General features: G+C 49.0%; 1 protein-coding gene across 3 annotated transcripts in view; it reads right to left on the reverse strand.

The window, feature by feature from the left end:
* The window catches only part of SEPTIN8 (septin 8), a 35,319-nt gene extending 9,126 nt beyond the window's left edge, over nt 1–26,193 (reverse strand). For 2 of the 3 annotated variants that reach the window (XM_054642822.2, XM_054642824.2), the window contains exons 1-5: nt 26,039–26,193; nt 9,464–9,578; nt 8,002–8,197; nt 7,169–7,355; nt 1,399–1,560 (exon numbers count right to left, since the gene is read on the reverse strand). In XM_054642822.2, coding sequence (XP_054498797.1) covers nt 1,399–1,560; nt 7,169–7,355; nt 8,002–8,197; nt 9,464–9,578; nt 26,039–26,068 — 690 coding nt within the window. In that variant the 5' untranslated portion in view covers nt 26,069–26,193. The remainder of the gene's footprint in view (nt 1–1,398; nt 1,561–7,168; nt 7,356–8,001; nt 8,198–9,463; nt 9,579–26,038) is intronic. The other variant, XM_054642825.2, reaches the window with a different exon arrangement.
* Between the last annotated feature and the right edge of the window lie 397 nt (nt 26,194–26,590).

Here is a 26,590-nt window from a genome sequence, read left to right on the forward strand (position 1 = left end):
AAACAGAGCCAGGGGCAGGGACTCAGTGCATGGGGTAACCCCCAGAGATCAGCCTGACCCTTAGCTCCCCCACACCAGGCAGAGCAGCTGCTTCCCTGAGTCCCTTCTCTGAACCTGCCAATTTCAGAGCAATCTCTGTTATAAACTGGGATATTCTATAGAGGGTGGAGAGGGGCCACAGCAGATCTTACCAGCAGTGCTGTCTGGGCTGCACCAGCTGGGGAACATTGTAGGAACAGCATGGTCATTAGTGCTGCACTCCATCCTCTGCCAGGCTGTACACTCAGCAGTGGGGCACTCCCTGCCCTGCTGAAAGGCAGGGACATCCCCACACAGGCCCTGGCACAGCAGAGAGTGTGTGGGCACGGCAGGGACATGTGCAGACGTGTACAACATGTCCCCACTGCTCGCCAAGCCTGCACAGCAGCAGGCACAGGGAGGAACCAGGACACGGGGTGCTTCAGTAGGGTGAGGCTGACAAAATCCTTCACTTTTTAAAAGAAATGGATCCAGAAGTGTGGAATTCATATGGAATTCATATGTGGCCAAATATATTTTCATTGGAGGAAGGAAGGGGAAGAAAAAAAAAGCCAAGCAAGCATGACTCCTGTTTTTCTCCCCAATACACACAGCTTGCAATTATTTAAGTAAGAGTGAATCCTCCAAGGTTTTCATGATTTCAGCAAAAAAGAACTATTAGAGTGAAAACATGCACCTAGTCCACCCAGAAACCAACTGGTGATTGAATTAAAAAAAATGGCAGGGAGAAGGGTAAAAGAAAAGACAAAGCATTTAATCAGAAACAGCTATGCAGGAAAATGGCCATTTTGATGAAAAAGCTACTTTTGATTTATAAAATGATCATGGAAACATTTCAGTTTTTTCTACTGCCATAGCTGCACTCTGATTTGGGAGAGAAGAAGCTTAAAAGTGTTTTTGCATGTGCTTCAGTCAGGTCTGAATTTGATCTCTGAATTTCAAAAAAGACAAAATAGAGATTAAAGATTTTTCTTCTTTACTTTAAATTGGGTTTTTTCTGGTCAGCCTCCTTAAGTCACAAGACTAATGTAAATCTTAACTGTCACATTTTATTCACAGTTCCTTCTTCCTCAAACACAATATAGCCCAAGAACAGACAGAATTAATTTTGAGGAAAGCATTTTTTAAAAATTCAATAAAATAAATTCTAGAACTAAGTTTCTCCAGAGAGCCCCCAGATTAAACACAAGCCACATTTTAATTAATTCTGTATGCAACAGCTGCGAGACCCACAGCTCAGCTTTCCAACAGATTCAGTGTCTGGGCATTCCCAATGAAACTTGCCCTCAGATGTGTTTTTGTGCAGCAATTTAACTGGTCAGGGCTTTGTGCAGGGATGGGAGAGGCAGAGTTACCCACATTCATCACAGAGTTGATCTCAGCCACGGCCTCGTCGTCCGTGGGGAACTGGTAGATCTGCACCCCATTGCTGACCAGCTCGCTCATGATCTTGATCTTGAACTTGTGCAGCTCGCTCTTGGAGATGGTGTCTGCTTTGGCAATGATGGGGATGATGTTCACCTAGAGCACAGGGCAGGAAGGAAGGAAGGAAGGAAGGAAGGAAGGAAGGAAGGAAGGAAGGAAGGAAGGAAGGAAGGAAGGAAGGAAGGAAGGAAGGAAGGAAGGAAGGAAGGAAGGAAGGAAGGACAAACACCCAGTGAGCACCCGGGGGTGACCCAGATCCTGCCCCACTGGCTCCAGCTCCCAAAATCACCCTGGAGTCTGCTTGCACAGGAGCTGCAGCAGCCCAGCCCTGCTGAACACTAGAGGGAAGAGTTCTCCAGGACTCACTTGGCTACAGGACTCCAAATAAACCACACAAGGAGCAAATCAAAGCCCTGCTCTGGCTGTGTTTTGAGGCAGACACAGTGTAGCTGTCACATCCGAGCTGTCACCCCTCCGTGCTGGCTGTGCTGACAGGATGTTTTACAAGACAAGCACCAGGGTGAAATGCACATTGAGCTGATGTGAAGCCTTCCCATGCTCAAGTGGGAAGAGCAGACACTCCTCAGATGCTCTGACAGCAGCTGATGACCCTCCCCAAGGACTCCATCAGCCTCTTGGTGAGGATCACACCTTGGCTGCACCACATGGGTTATATGGAGAAAGGGCAGGGTGCCGTACACCACATTTATTTACTTTCATGCTGTTCTTGCTCAGCTTTGGTTTCACATCAGCCAGCAGTCACTATACCCCACACAACTTCATTCACCTGGGCTTCAAAGCCACCCAACAGCTGCACAGTGAGGAGGCCTCCCTGTGCCCAGCACCCTCCAAGATCAAAAGTAAACCAGAGCCACATCCATCAGGAGTGATGGGCTTCATTACAGCCTCATGCTTAAGAGAGCTACAGTGAGGCTGGATCTGTCACAGGAACCTGTGCTAGACACTGCTGCTGTGCCCAGAAAAGCCACGTGTGATACTGAAACCACTGCTTAAACAAACAGCAGAACTCATCTGTCTGAACAGCAGCCAAATTCACAGCAGTGAAACACAAGAATTTAGACAAATAAGGGGAAAGTCTGATTTGCCATCTAACATTTCCCTACAGCCAATGCTTTTTGTCCTACAGAGCTGAAATTCACAGCAACCAGTTGGTCTCCAGTGGGTGCCCAATTAAAATAAATGGCTTTGCTTTCCCAGCACAAGTTCTTTGTAAGTCAGTGTTTTTTCCACACATCTTGGGTTCTCCCCACTCCCCCTCTCTGTCTCTGTTTAGTAGTTTAGCACTCACTAAACACAAAAGCATTTACTTTGAATGAAAATAGTCTACATTTACTCATTGCAAATGTATCTGAGAGAATAAATTCCTCTTTTTCTCAGCCACTGACCTGGACTCTTTCACCAAGGAGCAGAGCCCCCACAGAAAAGGCTGCAGCTGCTCACTCCCCTGCTCAGCAGGTCCATGTCCTCATTACAAAGGCAAAAGGGCCATGACCACAGCTGGGTGTGTCCCTGACCTGCTAAGACCTGAGGAAGCTTGGATTCACCACCTCCCACAGAAAAAGGGTCAGCTCAGGGCTCACTTTCAGTCAGACCAAGCAACTTCCCCTTCTTTTTGCAAGGGACCCCAGTTCAGCCCTGCTCACAGCAATGCAGGAGTGCAGAGCCTGGAGCAGCTTTCTAGCAGCAGGGGAGACAGGCTCTGCTCTGTGGTCACCACTGTGGTCTCAGCACCACTCAAATCACAAACCAAGGCTGGTTGGAGTGCCCTCAACCAGATCTCTTGTATTTTGAAAAGTCAACTCAGCGAACACCTCCTGACACGGAGTTCACAACACAAAGGGGTTGTCCAAGTTGTGTTTTCAATAATCCACAGCCACATCAATACTGGGGAGGCATGAACATGGCACTTGAGTGTGTCCTAGGTCTAGAATGGGTTCATTCCTTCACAGCTTAGGGAAAGGATGGAAGAGTTTGGAAACAAGAAACTAGTGAGACATGAGATGTAACTGAACTGCATGTCTGACCCTCCCTCCCCACAGCACCTTCCACACCCCCACCTCCACACCAGGGCCAAGCCTGTGGCACAGAGATTAGTGACAAACTGATACATATCTGGCTAGAGAAGAAAAGCCACCTCTTCTCCTGGACAGGTTTTATAACCCAAATAAAAGGAAGGAATGCCAGAACTACAAGACAGTTCTCTGTCCAGTCTTTTTACACAAATAATGTTGATCTTGGGTTGAAGGCAAAATCCTAGAGCAACATTCTCATATCTATGGTGGAAGAGCAATATTCTCTATTTGAAGATCTAGTAATAAGATCATGCAGTTGACTGCTGGCATGTGTCCCCACTGAGTGTGAGTGACAGGGGTGCAGTGTCCCCTTGCCTGTCAGGCCATGTGCTGGAGGGATTTGCTGGAGCTGGAATTATAACCAGAGGAAGTCTGTGCTTCAGACAGGACAGGGAGCTCCCATGCACACAGACAAAAATGCACCTCCTTCTCAAGTCTTTCTGACCAGAGTTGCTTCTCACCTCCAAAAATAAAACTTACAGGAACTTGTCATTTGGTAGAAAATAATTTTGCTGATGCAATAAGACTGTAGGCACTTCTGCCATGTGAAACACAGCTGAATTTTTTCCCATCTCCAAACTGTTCCTGAATGGAAGCTGCAGTGAAGCCAACAGGCAAATCCTACTTTGGAAGCCAAAGAGCTGAGGCACAGGCTGCCTGAAGCATCCCCACCTGCCCAGGATGTGTCATCTCTCAGAGGGCAGGCACTCAGCCACAGCTCAAGCAGCACATGGTGACTGAAAACCATCCAGGACAAGCAGTGAGCTCCAGGACCCTTATGGCTGCACACACTGCACCACCATTTCCCCTGACAGGGCTGGGTTTTAAATCAATAAATCACCTTCTCATCTGATATAAATGCACAATGATTTATCTCCTTCTTGTCCCAGGTTAAACCCAGTGGAAAGTCTACACCTGTCAGGCCCTGTGTGCTTCCCACTAGCAGCCAGCCAGCCAAATTCCACTTATCTACAACCACTTGTGAAGATGCTTCTGCTCTCTAGCTGTAACTAAAAACCCCAGATAACAGCTGGCCATGAGCTCAGCCAAACAGATATTGTCTTACAGTACAATGGAAGATTTTGTTTACAAAGCTTTACCCAGAAAGGATTTTGTAGACTTTACACTAAAAGCAAGATTGGTTATTGAAATTGTCACAGAGAGCCAAAAGCCTGCCCAGGACCACACATCATGTCACTTGTGGGCTAAAGCAAAGGTGGAACTGAGCCACAGTCCCACAAACTCCCTGCTAAACCAGTTGCAGAGGCTGAGATCAGAGCACAGAGCACAGCATTGCCTCTGATGTACCTTCCATCTCCACAGCTCCATCCTTGAACTGTAAAACAAGGGCCACACAAAGCTCCCAAGAACAGCAGGTTCAGGTGTGTCACTGTGATATTTTATGAAAAATCCCTTGGCCAGGATTTTTCTCCTGAGAAGCCTCAGAAAAGAAATGTAAACAAGAATTATCTGATTGCTTGGAATGTGGTTGGCTGCTTACCAACAGGTGCATCTTTGATTGGTTCCATGTGAATTGTTTTAACTTAATGACCAATCCCAGTCAGAGGTGTTGGACTCTCTGAGTCTGTCACGAGTTTTTATTATTCATTCTTGTCTAGCCTTCTGATGTCTCCTTTCTCTTTCTTTAGTGTAGTTTTAGTACATAATTTTCTTTTAATACAATATCATAAAATAATAAATTAGCCTTCTGAGAACTTGGAGTCAAACTCTCATCTCTCACCTCATCCTGGGACACACAACAGCACAACAATTAACCACACCAGTGTGCTCACACAGCAGCAGACATGAGCCAGTGCACATCCCCTCTGCTCAGTGACCACCCACTGCTCCCACTGACAGGGCAGAACTGCCTGGGCTCTGCTGACATCCCCTTCACCCTGCCCACACAGCAGCCCCCAGCACAAATGGTTCATCTGGGAAAGGGGCACAGCGCTGCACAACCCCTCAGGGAGTGCCTGGGAAGCGCTCCCATGTCCTGGGATGACACCACTGCAGAAATGCAACATAAATCCCTGATGCCCAGAAAATATCAATGGGCTCCACTTGCTTATTCATTTCCATGTGCCCACTTGTGTGAGGCCACCACAGCATGAAATCCAGGATGTTCTCATGCTGTGGCAAGAAGGGAGATGAGAACAAAGGCGTAAAATGGCTCCAGAGAGGGCTATTAAAGTGGAAGTTTGGAAATATAAAAAGTTTGCCTGCGCACAAAGTTTTCATCTGTGCACAAGCACAAAGGATTTATTTTGGTACTACCAAAGGACGACATTAAAGGCAACCACAGGGAGATGTGAAAAGTAGGGAATGAGAAGGAAAGGAGAGAAATGCTTTGTGGGACCAGCACCAAGGGGAATAGTGCAAAAGCTTTCCTCCAGAAATTTTTCTGGGAATATGTAATGCTGGCACCGTACCAAGAGACAAAAGTTTATTAAGGGAAAGTTTTTGGATTCCTGATGAAGTCAGTGTAACAGCCAAAGCTACAAACAGCCCACTGCAACAGGAAGCCAGTGCCTGCTCTGGACTGGGGCCAAGGGAAAGCAGGCCATGAGCCCTAGGTAGCAAGGGCAGGCAGCAGGGACTGCACAGGGGAACTCAACCCAGCAGCAAAGTCCAACAGGGCAGCACGTGAACAACAGCCAGAGGAGAGAGTGCTCCCTCAGTAATCCAGGGGATCCCCAGGTCCTGCAGGGTCCCATGCCTGTCCCTCTGCAGGCTGAACAGCACCTGCCACCTCAAAGGAACCACCCTGCTGCTAAAACAATACTCTGAAAGACAGGAAACCATTGAGAAGAAAAGAAGAGATTCTGCTGCCACTAGTGACCTTTGAAGCCTCCTGCAGCTCCCTGGAAGCCAGCTGGAACACCCAAAACTATGTCAGAAACTTGCTCCCAGCGGCAGGAACATAAGCAAGCCCTTGGTTAGGTAACACCCTGCCCCCTAAAGCAGAACAGCTTATGCACCAAGAAATAACCCCAGTAAACCCTCTCATCACCCACTTTTAGGATTCCTATGACATTGGGAATTCCTCACCACATCTACACGTTAAGAAGATACTGTGATCTCCTATCCAGATCACTTGGCACTGCCAGCAGTGACAGCTCACACACTCCCTGTGCACCAGCACACAGAGCCAATGCTTCTCTCAGCCCTTGTCTCCTCAGCACTGACCACCAGCTTAGGACAACTGCAGTTTTGGGGGCTCTCAGCCCCTCTGTTCCTGCTGACAGGTCAGGACAGCAAAGGGGACTCCACAATTTAACTGCTGAAGATGGAAGGCATCCTCACCAGCACACCCAAGGGAGCTGCAGCTGATGGCTCTGATAAATATCAGCTAATCTGGGTGAGATTCTTACAGTAGAGGGACACTCTGGAATTTACACAACCAACAGGAAAACAGGCTTTCCCTGACATTCTTCAGGAAAATCAGTGAGAAAACAAGCACAGGACCTCAGCAACCCTAGGCCAAAGCTTTATCAGCTGCCATGCAAGAAGGAGTCCAGCACTGCACAGAAGGAACAAAACCTTCCACAGGACAATCAGCACCAACAAAAGCATTCCAGAAAGAGGGATTGTAGTCTCCAAGGCCCCACCTTGCTATCCAGCTTCTTCATTGTCACCAGGTCCAAGGACTTGAGTGAGTGCCCGGTGGGGGTGATGAAGTAGAGGCAGACGTGGATCCTTGTGTCATGGTAGTTGAACAGAGATCGGCGGATTTTCAGCTCCTCTTGCAAATAGTTTTCAAACTGCGTATCAATGTACTCTACGATTGGCCTGTAACTAAAACCATCCCATTAGCAAACCAGCCACTGCAGCACAAATCTAGACTGCCTAAAGGCTGAAGGAATTCTCCTAGATGTTCCATGATATCACTAAAAATAAGTTATAAGACTCAAACAATTTAGTTCTTCAATGGGAAAGTGTGGGGTTTACACACAGACCTTATAATCCAAAGGTTGCTGGAGATTCTTGAGGCTGCACTGCAAAGTCTAAGGACAGTGGAGCACAGAAAGATGACTACTTCCCCATCTCAAACTCTGCCCAGATTTCAGGGTTCAGCCATCTGTCTGTAGCAACCCAACATGACAAGGAGACACCTTGGAATCCCAGAAAGCCTTTACCTGGGGCTTGAACAAGATGTCTGTGTAGTTAAGTGAGACAAGTTCAGAACAGATAATTCCTGACCCTGCTCTGAGGACAGCTGGTTAACAGCTCACGCTCCTGGAGGACAGCAATCTCTGCTGGAAAGACCTCCTGTGACCTCTCTTTCTGGCTGTTCACCCTCTACCCTTTGTCCCCAGAACCACTACAGGCAGCGACTCCTTTACCAGAGACACAGACACTTCTGCAGCGCTGCGAGGGGAACTGCAGGCAGTTGATGTCTAAGCACGAGGCAGAAACACCGAGCAGATGGCACAAGACCTGCCTTTCGTCCTTATTGATCTGATCCCCAAATCCAACTGCATCCACGATGGTCAGCTTCAGGTGCACGTTGCTCTCCTGCAGGTCGTAGGTGCGCGGGCGCAGGCGCACGGCGCTCTCGTAGTGGCTGGCTTCCTCCGTCTCAAAGGTGGTGTTGAACAGGGTGTTCATCAGCGTGGACTTCCCAATGCCAGTCTCACCTGGGGGGGACAAACCAGCAGCTCACTGCAGTGTGAATTTGTCACTTCAAAGCACGTTAATTAGAGAACTGAATGACACTGTGGAAGGTCACCCTGAGTGGCTCGTGCACAGACATGTAATTGTCACACGGGTGTCACACACAGGTCTCTGCCTTCCTGAAGGTCTCCCACGTTTAATGCAAACAGCACAGAGCACTTGGGGCCTGCCTCCCAGTATCACACAAAACACAGCAGCACAGCAAAGCACACTGTTTTCCTTTCCATGACCCCTGACTTTGCCTGGGATTCTGCACTAGAGAAGCTGTGCAGAGGACAATTTTAGCAGCCATTAAGGGACACCTGGGATGCATCACAAAAACCTCTGTCCCAGAATATTTGGCTGACAAGCTGTTTGTGAGCAGAAAGGCTTTGAACTGCTGTTCCTGGTAATGAAACAAGACTGATATTTTCCGGTTTGGCCTAGAAGGAGCTTCATTTAAAAAGTCCTTATTCACTATACATAGCCCTACTGGTCATGGGGGTGAAGAGAGGCAAAATCTGAGGAAATAACCTTCACTGCACAGTCTATAGAAAGCTGTAGGAGCTGCTGTATTTCTGCTGGTCTAGCAGGTTACAATACTTCAGACCTCATACACCATACAAGAACCAGCCAAAAAAGAAATGATGCTCATCTCATCACTGAAAGGAACTGGTCTCTAGTACTCCAGTCAGCATTGCTTGCTAGATCACATCAATACCAAAATTAAAAGCCAAGGATATAATAAGGTTATTTTAAAGTCAGTAAGGAACAGTCCCCCTCCTTTTCTAAGCACAGAGATGACCATGCTGGCACCTGGAAAGCACTGACTAGGCACAGCTCAGACACAAACCTCTTGTGCCCAGATTTGGGGTGCAGGCTCACACTCAGAAATAACCAAGTTACCAACAGCAGCTCTCACATAACCCATGGTGCATCTGACTGTATCTACCTAGACATCATACCCAGCAAAAGCTGCTCATGCAGCCACCCCAGCTAGCATATGGAAACACTTAACTTGCTATATACAGCCTTCCTTTGCTCCCTCCTATTGCAAAGCTATTGCAGCAGAGATGATGAGCAATAACCCACTGATTACAGAAATCCTTCTGCCTTGACTCAGTGTGTTTTTTAAGAGTTTGGCATTTCTGACTTGCTGAAGTCACTGCCAAGGCTGGTGGCACAGCAGGACACTCAATAAATGCTGGTCCCAGCCTCCCCCCATGGCTGTTTGCAAGGACAGTGCTCACCCACACAGAGGATGTTGAAGCTGAAGCCTTGTGTGACAGACTTGCTGACCAGCTGATCCGGGAGGCTGTCGAAGCCCACATGGCCCCCCAGGGACAGGTTCCTCTTCTCTTCATTCTGCCAGGGAAAAGAAGCCAGATTAGCAAACTGCACTGAGATGGCAAAGCAGGCTGATGAGACCAAGATCACCCACCCTCCTGGGCACTGCAAAGCCCAGCAGTGCCCCTAAGGGCCTGTGTTTGGCACACCCCAGTACAAACCCCCACAACAGCCACCAACAGCAGGAGAGGGTGTGAAATACTGATCTTCGTGGGGAGCTGGGAGAACCAAGCTACCAGGCTCCAAAGTAAAGAAAACACCAGTGTGAGCTTTCACTACATGCAGCTGGGAGAGATTAGCAAAGGAAAACCTACCACGGTGTGTTTTAGCACTCATTTCTCTTGGACTTTTTTTTATTTTATTTTCTCAAACCCTCCAGCAGTGAATTCAGCAGACAGACTGTACATGTTCCCTGAGTACTTGTCATTCCCCCTTGCCATGGCCACAAGCAGCGAGGTTTGCTCGCTCGGCGCTGGGGGTGCCGCTGGCACAGACAGGGCAAGGAACCCTCTTGCTTTGCCATCTGTGAGCACACAGCTTTGCTCTGTTCCTCTGCTGTTCCTGTTCCTGCCTCCCCCGTGTGCACTTTGCTCTCCCTTCTGTTCCCTCCCTCCCCCACAGAAGCTGATCACCTGTAGAGGCTTTGCTTAGGAACTAAGACAACAAAATCCGAGGAGACGGCGGCTCTGTGACCTGTGCTAGACAGAAAGGAAGAGGAGAGCAGACATAAAGTCCAGCAAAGAGGAGCTGACAGAAGGGTCATTTCTCTTTCTAGTGGATAAAACCAGGAATGTTTAGAATTTCAACAGATGCACACCCCTCTGCACAACTAAGAAATGATGTCTGAACCCAGAGACCAGACCACCATCCCTGGAGCCCCTCAGGCTCTTACCCACCCATGGAAAAGCAAGGAGACAGGATTTCAGAGAATGAATTGTGATTAATTCACCCTCACAATTTCTTTGGCAATTGATTGTTTTTCTTAACCACCAGCCCACAGAAAATGGGAATGGAAAAAAAGTCTGCCCTTGGTTTGGCACTGGTTCTTCTGTCTGTTTCTGACAATTGGAATTTAATGTCCCAGCACTAAGAGAGGGATGCTCTTGAGAGACAAGAGCACCCCTGAGAAGAGCCTAAGCTGCCTGTCAAACTTAAATGAAGTCAAGAGGAAAATAAATGATGTGATAAACCTTGCCTCTGTGCCTGCAGTAAGGTTGCTAAACAAAACACAAACCTTTGTTCAACTGCATCTTGAGTCAAAGCCCCCTTTAGCTCTGCCTTTGGTAGAACAAATATTCTCAGTCTTGTAAAATAAACCATTTAAATCACAAGAACAACCTGTGAACAGCTGAAACAACTTCCATGCCTCACACACAAACCTTCTGGCTGTTCCATTTAGCATTTTTTACCCACTTTCAGATTATCTTAGCCCAGTGCTCTCCCAAGTGACTCCCTGGACAAAAACACAATTGAATCATAGCTGGGCTCCTGTGATCCATCCTATTCTGTCCATTCAGGATCAATCACACTCACTAACTTAGCAGAAAGAGAAATCATTTAAAATTTCCATGTGTAACTGATGTCAGCAATTACAGTTTTGAGATGGCCAAAGTTTAGGTGAATTAAAAATAAAACCGGCCCCTAAGACAGGGAGATCTCCAAGTTGGACTCTCTTCCATTCACCTGTCAGCACAGGGAGATGCTGCAACTCAGACCCCAGGATACACAGGGTGTATTAAAGGTGCTACAACTCAGACCCCAGGATACACAGGGTGTTTTAAAGGTGCTACAACTCAGACCCCAGGATACACAGGGTGTATTAAAGGTGCTACAACTCAGACCCCAGGATACACAGGGTGTATTAAAGGTGCTACAACTCAGACCCCAGGATACACAGGGTGTTTTAAAGGCGAATCTGTGTTGCTCCAGTCAGGCAAATGCTGAGCTGTGGATCCCACATGGGGTGGCACAATCTCAACAGGGAAGGGGAACCTGGGACACGTGTGAGCTGGGCAGAGACCCAGAGCTGATGAGGTCTGGCTTTGCCCTGGAGGAAGAGGCTGGCACAAGGCACAGGAACCCACTGCAGGCACCAGCTGAGCTCAGGGGGCTTCCTCAGGCTCTCAGCCCACTCTCCTCATCTTCCCCAGCACCTCCCAGAGCTCCAGCTGCCAGCTCCCAGCTCTGCAATGCGGTGACAGCCGGGCAGGCTGTTCCCACAGAAAGGCACCGGGTTTGATGGTTACACTTTGTGTCTTTTCATTTTACGTAATAAACAAAAACAAGCAAACAAAAACACAAACCAGAAGCCTGGAATGACATTTTGGATGGGAAATAAATAAAGGCTGCCGATGGCTATGATGGGGCTGAAAGTGCCTGAGGCTGGGAGGAGGTTTCCAGGCAACAGGCAGCACCACTGCTCGAGATTTTAAAATAGGCTCCAGCTCAGCAAGGCTGCATTTAAATAGGCTCCAGCCAGGCAAGGCTGCATTGAGAACTCAGTCATGCCTTGGCTGCAGGAAACCCAAATGCATCTACACAGGGCTTTTTCTCTTCTTTTTTTGGCACTCAGTAGCTCTTCACTACAGGACAGGAATACACCTACTCAGAGCTGCTCGCCATCTCTCAAAGCTGTTAAATCAATGAGCCAAACTTCAGTGGAATAAATTTTGCCAGTGACCTTGAAATGCAGTTTCCTTTATTTCTGTAAGCAGCAGAAATAACCTGGTTCAAGTTCAAGGCGCTGCTGATACCAAAGCAGAAAACCATTTGCTGTGCTTGCACTGTGTTCAGCTGTCATTCAGCTCCAAAGGGATTTTGCTGTGTTAGGACAAACAATAGCAACAGCTGCTGGGAAGAAGGAAGACTAGGAAAATAAAGAAAGGGGGGGGGGAAAGTTTTCACTGTTTTATTCTTTCTCTCCAATCCATTGAGCTTGGAAACCTGACAGCCTTGTGAATACAACCACTGCTCACTTGTGGAGTTTGGTGTGAGGACCTGTGCTGGAGAGGAACATGCCCACACCCTGAATCAGCACCCCAAATGACCAGCCCTTTTGGCCAGCTCCCACATGCCAGGGTGGCCCAAGGACAGCTTGAAAGTTCACCTGCTAGTGAAGGCAAGGTCACACTCCAAATAGAACCCCTTCCAGCAGAAGCCAGCCTGCCACACTCAGCAGAAATAATCAATCCAGAACACGAACGCTGCAATAAATGAGGGCAGCACTAATGCAGCAGTGTAGGGGGGTTTGTTTTTGTTTGTTTTAAACAAAAGCTAAGGATTTCAGTAGAGCTTTCTCCATCCTTTTGGCAGCAATGGGAGTGCCTTGCAGGACAGGAGCTGGGCAGGTCATATGGCAGAGCCAGCTGGGATCAGCCAGGGCAGAGCCAGGCAGGATCACAGCCCTGCCCTTCCCAGTTGCACTGCTCCCTGCACACTGCTATCCTCCTCAGCACTCAGTGAGCCAGGCACCTCCATCTCACAGCCTGCAGAGACAACTCTGCTGCTTCTTACCAGGCAGGAAGCCCCTCCTGGGGCTGCAAATAACCACGAGGCAGCCAACCTTTCTTGAAGCCCATTTCACCATTGCACAACATGATAATTAAGAGTCTGCAATGGCTCCAGGTGGGAACTTTAACCTCAAAGAGCAACTGCAGCCCTGACCATCCCTTCTTGGGTCATTAACAACATCCTATGATGGGGCAGTTGCCAGGGCTTTACTTGCAGTCTTTGAACATGCTCTTCAAAGATTTCTGTGCCTTGAACTGATCTTCTGGCTTGAAGCAGAGAGCCAAGGGGATAAATCATATTTTGAATCTCGAATTTTGTGGGAAATGAAAGATTCATCATAAAGTCAGAGCAGAACTTAAGTATTTTCAAATCCTAAGTCCTTACATTTTCACAAATGTTCTGTCCAGGCAACGGGCACAGAAATGGCACCTGGGGCATGGCCACAGGAACAACAGCCATCCCAGAGGGATGTATCAGATATCTTATGTATCTTTAGCTCTGATTTGACAGCAACATCATGGAAACATTTTCTTAGCATGCAGCAGAAAGACAGACATGTCCTTGGTAGCACAGATGGATGCATTTAGCTGAGACCACAAGAACTGAAATGAAATCTCCAACCACAGTGCTTCAAATGCCCCAGGCACCCCAGCTCCTGGACACACCCTGCTGGAAACTGAGGGTGCATTTAGGAAGCACAATGGCACACCAGCCCATTCCTGTGGCCACACCAGCTCAGAGCTGCCCAGGGAACCAAAATCTGCTCTTCAAACCCACATCAGCTTCCGAGCCCATCCCCAGCAGGGTCACCACGGCTGTGCCCTGCGGCAGGGCTGGCAGGCAGATGGAGCAGGCAGCTGGCCACAGACCACAGCCACTGCAGAGGATGTATTATTTGGCCCTTTACTGCAAGTACTACAGCCACTGCAGAGGATGTATTATTTGGCCCTTTACTGCAAGTACTACAGCCACTGCAGAGGATGTATTATTTGGCCCTTTACTGCAAGTACTACAGCCACTGCAGATGAGATCTTATTTGGTCCTTACTGCAAGTCAAACAAGAAAAGGCAGCAGAGAAACACAATCAGAAAGACCAAATCCAGATCCCCACAAGAGGGTCAACACAGCACCACATACTAATTCGGCTCTTCTTCAAAGACAGTGATAGAAGAAACCTGTGAGAAGTGCACAGGCTACAGCTTCAAACTGTGTGCCTATGATTCTTCAAAAAATAAAAACCTGATCACAGTTTCTCTTCATGCTTCACCTCCAAATTAGCATCAGTTTCACTCTGCGTCATTACATTTTTCAGCAGCTTGTTCCAGGAAAAGTGGTTTTACCACTGCCTGCACAACCCAGGGGAATGTCAGCAGTGGCACCAGCTCCATGCTCAGCTGCCCCTCAGCTGCAGTGCTCCTAGCTGGGGCCCTGGTGCAGAGCAGAGCAGCTCTGACACTGCTTCGAGATGTGCTGCCCCTGCTTCCTTTGCTTCCACCAGGAGCAGTATAAACAGAGTGGGCCTTGTATAGAGAAGATCATTCTGATATCAGTTGGTTAAAAAAAATATCTCTAGAAGTATCATCTTTCAATAATCCCACCACAAATTTCTCCTTAGTGACATATGCTTGTGTTTCCTGCTTGAGACAACCCTCAGGCTTTTTTTCCTGAATGATGCAGGTGAAAGCATATGGGTAAACAGAAGTGTAATTGAATGCCACAATCATAAATGGTGATACTTATTTTTGTTAAATGGTGAAGCTGGCATGCTGGGACTTGTAATGTAAACTCTGGGCCCTGCTTCATCAGCGTGCAAGCAACTGGTGAATAAAATTGAGAGGGAAAACAAAACATCACATGGTTTAGCTGATAAACAGTGATGACTTCTAGATGTATACCCTGAGGGATAGCACAGAACTTTTCTGTATCTGAGCTGCCCTTTCCCATTTCTACAGCTCAACAGAACATAAGTGAAAAAGATGAACAGCTGACATTTTCCAAGACCAAACAGCAAAGACCTACAGGGCAAGAAGGAAGGAAATTGAGTTTTCTCTCCTTTCTGCTACATGAATAGGGCTTACACTGGAGCAGTGACCTTCAACCCAAAGGTGTCTGCTGCTCCCAAGCACTGCCTCCAGCACCTCTGCACCACCAGCCTGGGATCTGTGGCCAGGCTGCAGCTCACCACAGCCAGCCCCACACTGGAAGAAGCTTGTGTCTTCCAAGAGCTCACCAGGCAGCTGTATTTCAGGTCCTTCTCTTCCCAGAGTCTTCTCATTTACATTTTACACACACATTTAGAAAACACAAAGAGGCAACAATACAACATCTGCATGGTGCTTTTCCACAGCGCTTCAATTCCCACTACTGAGGCACGCTTTTGTTTCTAAATTCCTCAGTCCTGGATGCCACCTTGACCTTACACCATGACAAATCCTCCAGTGCTTTGCTGGGTCCAGGCATCATCAGTGTCACACGGATGCCCTGCAGCAGGTCTGTGGCACTGGCTGTTCCCAGGGGAGCACTGCTTTGCCCTGCAGGGAACAGTGCAAAGGCCAGGCACACTCAGATCCTCTCCCTTCTGATTTACAGTCAAATCAAAGCAGAAGGAAAATCCAGAGCTAGCAGATTGCAGGTTCCTGAGCAGAGTGACTCAGAGCAGCAGGAGGAAGAGCAGGGGGGCTCCCCAAACCCTGCACAGCCATGGTGCCACTGCAGAGCTCAGGGGCTGGCCTGGCACAGCTGGGCACTGCTGCTGGGCACAAAACAATGACTTCACCCTCTCCATGCCCCATCCACAATCCACAGCAGTGTGTGCAACACAAAGATTAATACATGCACCAGTGGTGTTTGTAGGATGCTATTCCCTTGTGTCCTGCATGGAAAGACATGGAATCAGGAAATATTTCCATCCTGGTGCAGGGAGGCTCATTTTGCAACTGAGCAGAGAAAGGACTGAGTGATATCTGGCTGTTTATCCAGCCCAAGCAGGGCAAGCTGGTCCCAGGCTCATGTGTGCCAGCCACAGGCACTGCCTGGCCCCTCTCAGCATGGGCACTTGGGGCAGCAGCTCCACAAACCACAACAAAGAGAGGGGCAGCTTCAGGGTCCAGCACATGCAGGCCCCCAAACCAGCCCCACAAGCTCCCCCAAATGCCCCTGCTGCAGGATTCCTTACAAGGGCACTTGTAGTTATCATCATTTCACAAGTGCACTGAGTCATGGAGCAGTTGAGTACTTGCCTAGAGACTTTTGGGCAAACAGTGCCAGATGCCAAATTCAGCTTCTTTGTCCAAGCAGGCACTCCCTGGGCTTGGCCCAGCTTCTGGATCAATGCAGAGAAATTTGACAAATTACCTCTCTCTGGAGAATCTCTCCATCTCTGAATGCTGGCTCAATAAATGCCACTTGACATTTGCAAAGCGACAGCAGTGAGTAGGGAGTCATGTTTCCATGAAGAAAATCCCTCTTTTGCCCAGCTCAGAGCTGAGGGGCACTTAACAGCAACACCACACCCCATGTAAGGAAAATACCTCTGTGGTGTGAGCAACATTCAAAACACTCACTAGCACACATGAAAACATCACCTGTCTTGTACTCAACAGGCTAATGAGTATTAGATGTACAACAGCACCAGTGAATGAGATTGCACTTCGCAGCCTATTAAGCAGAAGGAGATGGTCCAAGAGAGGTAATGAGACCAGATTTGACAGTGAGAGGATTCTGAGACCAGTGAGAGGATTCTGAGCATAGTCAGTCTTAGCAGAGGGCTCAACAGAGGTGGAGTAGGCGTGACCTTGCGGGTGCCTTTGGCACTGGAGACAAAATGAAGCACACTCAGCTCACTGGGGCTGGCCAGTGGAGCTCTCAGCACCTCTTAGGCTAAAATTGTCACGTCTAAATGGCACCTAATCTCAAGGAGATTTGCAAAATGCAAGCACACAGCCAATTCTGAAGGTTTTCAGTTAATCTTAAGCATGGGCTTAAAATTTCAGATCCCCATCGTGGAGCATTTAATAACAGGCTGGGGAAAGAAGAAAGGAAGAAAAAACAAGCCCACAGATGTGGAGTTTCTGCTGATTTACCACAATATCAACAATAGAAGATGAAGAGCTCCATCTTCTCTGCTGCCTCCTGCTCCTGCCCGCTCTGGTGGTGGTACATGGTCAGTCAGCCAGGCTGCACCTGAGATCATGAGCCTTCCACACCTATGCAGGGAGGGCAACTGTAGTTTTTCCCTGTTGTAGCAACCCTAAAGAGCTGTAAAAGGTAACATGGTGATGCCTAGCATTGCTCTTCCCTCCAGCAATGGCAAGTGCCTTTCCTTCCTTCTGTTTTCCAACAGGCAGCACAGCCACATCCAAGCCAGCTCTCTGTGCGTGGGATGCTGTGCCAGCCAGCCATCTCCAGTTGCTGCATGCTCACAATAAGCTTCCAGCCTACACTGGAGTCCCCCCCAAAAAGCCTCCCACTAAACCAACACAATTCCCAGCCCCCCTCCCCGTTAAACCGCTCTTCTAAGAATGCCAAGAATTTTCCCAGACACTCAAGCCTTTATTCATATCCCTCCTGGCTCCCAGCTGCACTGCAGGCAGGCAAAAACATAAGAAACCACATATGGAGTCACCACCAAGACATGCCAAGTAAAAATCAGAGCCACTTTACCACTTTATATTACAGAAGCAAGAAGAGTCAAGAGCTGAGGTTCTTGCCTTTAACTTTTGGACCCATTTTTAAGATCTATTCACAAACTTTAAGACCAGCAAGTGACCAGCGAATGCATTGTGAAGTGCAATGCTCAGCACCTATGGAAAACAAATATTTCAAAATATCCCTGGGCTAGAGCCAAGGTTTCACAATGCCCCACGTGCCCCAGGGCAGTCTCGGGGAAGCAAAGGCTCTGCTGCACAGCAGCGAAACCCAGTGCTGAGCACACACTGCACCTCCTCCCTAAGGAGGTGGACAGGGATTTCAGCGAGAAGCCAAGCTCCTTTAAGGGAGGAACTCCTTAGGCAAGCTCCTTAATTGCTTTCCTGTATCCGAGGCTGGTGCCAAAGCACTCTGGATTGCTGGGCACACCTTGGGCTGTGTCCATTGCTGGGCACACCTTGGGCTGTGTCCCAGCACCAGCCGGATGCTGGGCACTCCCAGCACGGATCTGCACCTCCACTGCTCCCCTTCTGCTCCAGCCTGCTCCTTCAGCACTTGTGAGCACACAGCTGAGCTGAACACTGCCTTCAGTTTCTCTTCAGCCCCAGCAGCCTTTCCTCCTTCAGAAAAACACAAACCACAGAACACAAAATAAAAATCCTACACGCATCTGCAGCATCAAATGGCACAGGCTTAAAACAACAGTTTTTGCTGATGCTCAAAGCCAAGTCTCAAGGGAGAGTAAAGCTCCTCATCTTCTTACACCACACACATCCAAGTTGATCCATTCACAACCTGTGAATGCAACATCAGTTTTAATTTTCTGCAAACAAACTGACTGTTTCTGGCTTAAATTCCTCTCTGTTTTTCCACCACAAGCAAAATTCCCACATGCTTCTTTTCTTAAGCTGTTATTTAGTGATTTCCCTATAACATTTATAAGGCCTAATTAATTAACTGTGAGGTTTTTCTTAATCAAGAGAGGATTAAATGGGCATTTTGCCTCTATCACAAGTCCTGGACGAGAGTTTACAATGAGCAAAGCAGGATTTACCAGGCATTTTGCATACAGTGTTTTGCAAACATGAAGGCTGTCTTTGAGAATAAGGAAAGTTGGTTAAAAATAAAGAAAGCTATGGAACCAAAAATGAAAGACATTTCCTCCAAAATGACCTTAAAGGATGAGAAAGTTCAGCTTCTCTGCAGCCTGAGAATTCCATCCCCCATAAGCTATTCAAAACCAAGCAAAGTCCAAAACACAAATGAAACTTTTTAAACAGACTGAAAAAAAGATCCTGAAATACAAACAAAGCCACCCAACACTGCCCTAGTTAGTTTCTTTTTAAAATTATTTATTCAGAAGCTGCTGAGTCTTTTCAGTTAATGGACTTCCCAATTAACCCTGTCAAGAGCCTAATCTTAGCACCTTATCTAGTGCAGACTTTCTCCAAGTTCACCCAAGGCAGCGATGCATTCCCAGTTTACTCAGCTGCTCTAAGCTGAGCAATCTCTTTGGCTTCCCAGCATCCTTCCATGAGGAGACACTTGGTAAACACAAGTGGCTGTGGGACAAAGCCAGGAGATAAACCGAGTGCCTACTCTTAAGGACTGGAATGAAAAAGGTTTGGAGCAGTTTAAAAGAAAAGCGGCAGAGGGGAAAAAGGATCTGGATCCCCATCACTCCAAACAAGCCATGCTGGATAGCAGTCACCAAGCTTATTTGCTTTAGTTACCACTTAAAATAAACATGGCTAATTCCCACATACGTTTCCAGAATTTATTGCCCAATTACAATAAATACTATTATCCAGTCTATTTTTAGAGAAGGGAACAGAGATATAATGGGAACCCAAGAGCTTTTGGTCACCACTGTATGCTTCTTCCAGTTTGCCTTGTGCAACCATCCCACAGCATCTCCACCAACAGATCTTCCAGCTACTGACCACATTTTCTTGTAATAATAACTGGAAGACATTAGAAAGAGAATATCCCAGAATATACCACAGCAACTCAGCTCCTCTGAGGGCTACACCAGAGTCATCATACTAATAAGCTGACTACTATATATCCTATTAACACATGCCTCCTGAAAGCCTCCAAGTGTATTAGCACAGAATGCCTTTAATCTGAAGAATCAAGGCAACAGAAAAAAGGAAAAGGAAACCTCTATTTGAAAAATCCTCACAGCAAAAAGATAAGCTGAAAGCACTATTTGTTCTGTATGAAAACACAGAATAAATCTATATTTAGGAATATGAGCTGGAAGCACCTTTGCTGCAGAAAAAGGGAAGGGGGATGTTGCTGGGAGGCCAGCTGCCACCTTCCCCAGGCAGCATTTCCCTGTGGCAGAGCTGAAAGCCAGGATCAGTGTGGCTCAGGAGGGAAGGCTGCTGTGAGCAGGGTGTGGAGCAGAGACTTGGCAATGCCCTTGTGCCCCCAGAGCCCGGGCACCCAGCAATGCACACACTGCAACACAGCAGGGATGGTCTCCTCTCCCAGAGGCAGACCTGAGGGCTGCAGGGAGGTCCTGGCAGACACAGGAAGGTTCCATTTTCCAGCATCACCACAAGCTCAGGGAACATGCTGCACACAACCACAGCTGAAGGCATGCCTGTACAGCCCTGTGCAGGCAGACATGAACTCAGCAGAGCAGAGCTGGGGGCTGAGCCCTTCTCTGTCACAGCCAGAGCCAGCTGAGGGCTGCCTGTGGGGGACTCGATGCATTCCCCACATGTCTCCTTGCACACAAAATGCAAACTCATCACAGCATCTCATGCAATGGTGATGAGGATGGGAGAACCCCAAGCCTTGGATGGAAACCCAGCCCAGGCTCTCTGGCTCCACAGCTCCCTGTGACAGTCTGGGGCTGAGGCCATGCAGCCAGCAAGGGCAAGAGCCCCGAGACAGAGCTCGATGGGAACCTTGCTCCAGCTGTCTGACATCCCTGGAATTTCATGCCTGTGGGAGACAGACACTTTCTGGTTTCACAAAGGAATCTGAACATCTAAAAGTGGTGCCTTCAGAGCGCTGACCTGGTCAGCCGCAAGCCGAGAGCGGTGATTAGGGCTGTGTCCAAGAATCCTGTGGTTCTCACTGACACCACTCCTCTCTGAAAGTCTCCCATCACCCCATTTGGAGGATGCTGATTCCCTGTCTGGGTTTACCTTTTGCATCCCAATGTCACAAACTGGATGAGCATGGCTGCTTATGCCAGAGGAGAGGCTCTGGAAGGAAAGCACGTGGCTGGGACTGAGGACAAAGAGCACTTTCAGGATTTTTTTTTCCTCACTTGGGCTGCTCTAGGAGAAGAGGTTGGCTCTCTTAGCTGTCTGACACTTTCATGATAAGTGAATATAAATGCAAAGCTTCAGGTATAAACCCAGAGCTTGCTGCAGCTATGCAGATGTGGGGAAGAAGAGAAACGAGCAGATTCGGCATAAACACAAGGCCCATCTCAACAAAACAAGTATGGGACAGGACAATGCTACTTCTAAAGGCTGCACAAACAGGGCATCTGAAACAAACAGGGCAGCTGCTCCCAACACAGCCTGAAGTGTGTTCAAAACATTCTGAATAATCAAAACTAATCCCACAAACGTGCCCTTACCCTACACAGGTGGGGTGAAGCGTGCAGCCTGCCCACACCCCGCCCGTCTCCCTCAGTCCCATCACCTCCCAAATTCCTCCTCTTCATTGCACAACCCAGGAAAAGCCAATTCAGCATCATGCCAACTTCTCCCCCTCCCAAGCTCGGAGCCAAAGGGAAGGAGAGGAGCTGAGCGTGACTACTGCTCCTGCAGACAGAAAAACAGCCCAGTGATGGGCCCTGGTTTGCACAGTGGTGCCTTGAGACGACAGGACTGGGCACAGCGGGGCACTCAGAGCCAGGGCTGTGCCTCTCCCCACAGCTGGAGACAGCCCTGCTGTTCTGCCACACAAGATAATATTTAGGGAGCTTCTGGCCCTCCAGCAACGCTGGGGACTGGCTGACAGCTGCCACCCCAGCACAGACGACAAGGCCTGACACCGTGCCGGCTCCTGAAAGGGAGCCATTCTTGACAAGGCCTGACACCGTGCCGGCTCCTGAAAGGGAGCCATTCTTCAGGCCCGCGTTTGTTTTGCCGGTGCTGAGGGCACACGCGGCCTCAGGCTCCGCCAGCTCACGTCCCTCCACCCACGGCCTGCACCCACTGCAGGCAGGAGAGCTCCGGAGAGCTCGGCAGCTCCCACGCACAACAACATGCTGCAGGAGGAAGAGACACCCCGGATTCACCAGCACTGACAGCACCACAGCGGGGAAGAGGGAAAAAAAACCCAAAAAAACATCTTATTCTGGGCAATGTTTGTACCCAGTGCATACATTGAAAGTAAGTGTTGAACTGCCATGGGCTGTGGTTGAGGTAATTGATTCTGTGGTTGAGGCAGTCAGAGCTGGCTTCCTGCGTGAGGACAGGCGAAATTCCAGGGGAGGGATCACAGGCTTGGAGATGCAACCAGCAATTTGTCCCCTCCAGTGGAAGGCCATTTTCTGCATCGTTCCCTCCCAAAAAAGCATACACTACAGGCAGAAGAGTTGGCCAGCACAGGAGGAGAAGGGCTGCTCCTGCTGGGTTGGCTTTCTGGTGCCTGCTACCAGCTTGGAGAAAAATCTGTCACTTGTGCTCCACGCTGCATGGGGGACCACTTGAGTTTATCCAGGCAAAAGGTAAAATAACTGAATAGCAGAAACAGACAAAGATATTTAATACTGGAACTCCCAAACGGTGCCAACTGCCTGGGTGAAAAAGAGAGCAGAGGGAATGTCTGAATTCAAATCAACCCCATTTTCCACTGGAATTGAGCCATGGAAAGGTTTCCTTTAGAGTTTGTTTCGAAGAAAATGTAAGCCTGTGCTTAGGACCTGCAGTGAGATAAGACTTCTGGTCATGAAACACAGAGCGGTTCTCAGCTCACTCCCCAAGCCCATCTCTCATAGACTAAGGCATCACACTGGCCCCTTACAGGAAGAGTGGGTTTAGGCTGTGCAGTCATTAAGTGAACCTGAGCTTACAGAAAGCAGCAGCAGCACATGAAGTTTATCACAATGGCAGTTGTGGCAGGAACAGGCACCATCCAAAGGTGCCCGTTCAGAGCTGGGAGCAGGTGACAAGAAGGCAGTGGTGTGTAAACAGGTAACACTCACACACAGCTGACAAACTTGCCAGATCCTCCCCAAGCTCAGCAACTCTCTGAGACAAAGCAAATCCCATCATCTACTTCCAGCAAACAAATTGCTCTTCAGCTTTCCTCTGTATAAAGTGGTGTTTTCTCTCCAAGATCTTCTAAGGGACATTAATTCATTGTAAAGCTGCCAGTACCAGCCCAGCTGTCAATCACTTACATGAAGGGAAATCTCAGGATTGCACATGGACAGCTGTCCCCAGCCACAGCTCACTCACTGCCAGGTACATGTGAAGTGTCCAGTGCTCTCTGCCCTGGGCATCAATGCTCACACATCCCTGTCCACGAAGGCAGTCACAGTGTCCACACAGAGCAATCAGCCAAAGTTAGCTTTTCATGCTGCACTCTTATCTGAGCCCAACCCTGAGACTGAGGACACCTGCTGCTTCTCCCAGAACTGCTCAGTTTGGAGCCCACTGCCTCTGCACCACCATGTCAGGCTATGAGTTAGTGCAGACAGTTTTGTGAGCTCAGTGTGCTTTATTTTAAAAAAGAGAAAGCAACAGATTTGGGAAAGCAGAAGTCTTACAGTCTCAGTCTCACATCTCATCCCATTTATTCTCCAATGCATCTCCAGTCATTTCGCTGTCACTTTTTCTTATTCCAGCTTTTCCAAGCTCCTTCAGAGCTCCTGCATTTCAAGCACCTTCTGGCTTCCACTTGCACGAGGTGGTTGGGCTGTTTCCCACTCAACATCCCAACATCCTTGCTAATACTGCTAGTGTCTGCTCCAGTGCAGTCACCACATGTGCTAACTCAGCACTGGCCAGCCCAGGCAATGGAGAAGCTTTAATGACAAAATAAAAGTATTTCATAAATGAACCAAACTTTATCTGTTCTCCTTCCACCCTGGTGGTGAGCAGCTCCAGAAGTGATGCCTGCAGCCCAAGCCCTGAACACAGCTGTGGCTACCAGAGCAGATGAGCAGAAAACTTCAGTCTCCAGGGGTTGAAGCAAATTTCTCTCACAACAATACAGCCACAAAAACAAAGGTCATGTTGAGCACCACTGATCTGATCCTGCTGCCTCAGAGGCAGCTTTCCATGGGTGAGCTTCCTTTCGTTTGTTTTTGTTGGTCATTTCCAACAGCAGCACTTGAAGGGAACTTTATTGTGCTGGAGACAGAGGCAATCTGGAGGACTGCACAAGGGAAGTGTGCATCTGGGGAGTTTTCAAAACACATTATCCAAACCTTAGGGTCACTACATTCCAGGATATCATTGTCAGCTGGACACCTATAAATAGCTTCACCAATCATGACCCATTGTGTATCAAAACCCCACTTCAGAGGCTTTTTCAGCATTACTTCCTACTGCAAATACAAACAGCTGGTAAAAATAAGTGAATTTATCAGCACCTTTGCTTGGCAGTGACAAGCTACTCCCACATGGACTTCATGCTCAGGGAGCTGAGGTATGGTAATATAAAATGGCAACAAGAAACCTGTAAGCCCTGCAGAAAGAACAACTCAGAACACCTGAATCACGAGGTTTCCATGATGCTGGAGGAACAACAGCTGAGATGGAAGCTAGGGGTAAAGGAAACAGCAGCTGGGACAGATGTCTGCCCCACATCAAATAGAAATGAAGAGGGTGCTCTCCCACCCTCAAAATCCCTATAAACCCATCCCTGCTCACTGCACAAAACAAGCAGGTTTCTTGCTAATGGAATTGGGCACTCAAGCCATGCTGGAGCCCAGCCACTTCCCTTTGGTGCCCAAATGAGAGCCAAACACCGTCAGGAGGATTTTTTTTACCCTTTCTTCTTTTAAAATCAAAGTGACAGAGTATTGATGTAAGTACACAAAAAAGCAAATTAATTAATTTTTCTCCAGAACTAGGCAATATTTTAGATTCCTGTAATGCCTATGAAAACCTGCACAGGCAACAGCAGGCACACCAAATTAACATTCGAAGTATTTTATATGATACAAATGCGGAAAGAAATGCAATGAAAGAGTCTTGGTGTTTTCATTCTCTGTCACTGTCATTACCTTAATCTACTCCTCCCAGAGCCTAGAAACATTAGCTTTCTTAAATAAGAGCCCCAGTTCAATTTTCCTTTATGCAAGTTTTAAGTAAGTTACAGTCTTGAAAAGTCATTCCTGAGCTGGAAACTTTTGGGCCAGGACTCAAGGAAATGAAGCAGGGTTTGAGATCCTTGGCAAAAAGTAGCTTACAGAGAAAACAGTAGCAGGGACTTGTTTGTGCTCAAAGGGCATGCCTATAATTCAGACAGCCACCTCTGCTGGTCCCATTTATTTAGTAATATCACACCAGACTATTTTGACTTTGGAGAGCTATGCTATTTAATGCGGTAAAAATGTTTTTTAGCTCTAAGACAGTGCAAGACACAACACCGAGCTATTTAACGAGAGGAGCCCTTCCAACAGCAACAAAAAATTCAATCTGTAGACAAAGAATAGTTTTGGGCCGACAGATTTTAGCCAGATTGACTTCCGATAGCAGTTATACAACATGTGAGCTGCAGAGAGGCGGCAGTGCACGGGTCACGCTCCATATTTGCTGTACAGCATTCCTCATACATTGGCTCAGAGAGCAGCCAGCCTCAAGGGTTTGCTTTACCCGTGTTTCAACCAGCGTGCCTCTCCCTGTGTTATATACACACCGCTAAGTTACTACTGCGGAGTGTTTGGATAGCAGCGGTATGTAAACAATCGCTGTTTGGGAAGGTCTGACCCCATTTCCTGCCGCCTGTCTTTGCGGGGTGATGCGTGCCCGCAGACACAGGGTCGGGTACCCTGTAGGAGCATCCCGGCCATCCCGGCAGGACTCCCCGAGCGTGCCGGGGCCGGTGCCAGCACCAGAGGCGGCTGCGAGGCCCCGGAACCCTTCACGGGCTGCTCCCTCCGCCCACGGCGCGGGCAGGATCCTTCCCGCAAGGACTTTCCCCGCGCCCGCCGCGGCTGAGCGCCGGCACCGGCATCGCCCGCTCCCGCCCCAGCTCCCCCGCGCCGCCGGCGGGGCAGCGGCCGCGCATCCCCCGCCGTGCCCCGGACCCGCCACCCGCTGGGTTATTCCCCGGCACCCGAGCGGCAAAGAGACCGCAAGTGGCGCGGCCGAGAGCGGGGCGGTGCTCACCGAGAAGCGCTCCAGGTCGGTGGCGGCCATGGCCGGGGCTGGCGCGGCTCCGGCGGCGGGAGCGCTGCTGCCGCTGCCCGCCGCGAGTGGCTGCGGCTGAATGGATCCAATATGGCCACTTCCTGGAACCGCCCTCCGCCCGCCGCAGGCACCGCCCGCCCGCCGGACCGGGGAACCGAGGGGACGGGCCCCGCCGGGCCGGGGCAGGACCGGGACAGCCTCCCCTCGGCCGGCGGGGCGGGCCCGCCGCTCCCAGCGCGGAGGGGAGTGGAACCGAGGAGGAGCGGTCGGGTTGCCCCGGAGGGCTCCCTGCCGGGGGCCAGGTGCCGGTCTGGGGGCGAGCACATGGTACGGGTGGCCCTGGCAGGAGAAGCGACAGTGTGGCTGCGGAAGGGCCGGGAGCATCCTCCGCAGGGGTCGCACAGACCCGGGACATGGCATCCCGCAGGGGTCTCACAGACCCTGGACATGGCATCCCGCAGGGGTCTCACAGACCGGGACATGGCATCCCGCAGGGGTCTCACAGACCCTGGACATGGCATCCCGCAGGGG

The sequence above is a fragment of the Agelaius phoeniceus genome, chromosome 15, assembly GCF_051311805.1.
Source record: "Agelaius phoeniceus isolate bAgePho1 chromosome 15, bAgePho1.hap1, whole genome shotgun sequence".
Lineage (NCBI taxonomy): Eukaryota > Metazoa > Chordata > Aves > Passeriformes > Icteridae > Agelaius > Agelaius phoeniceus.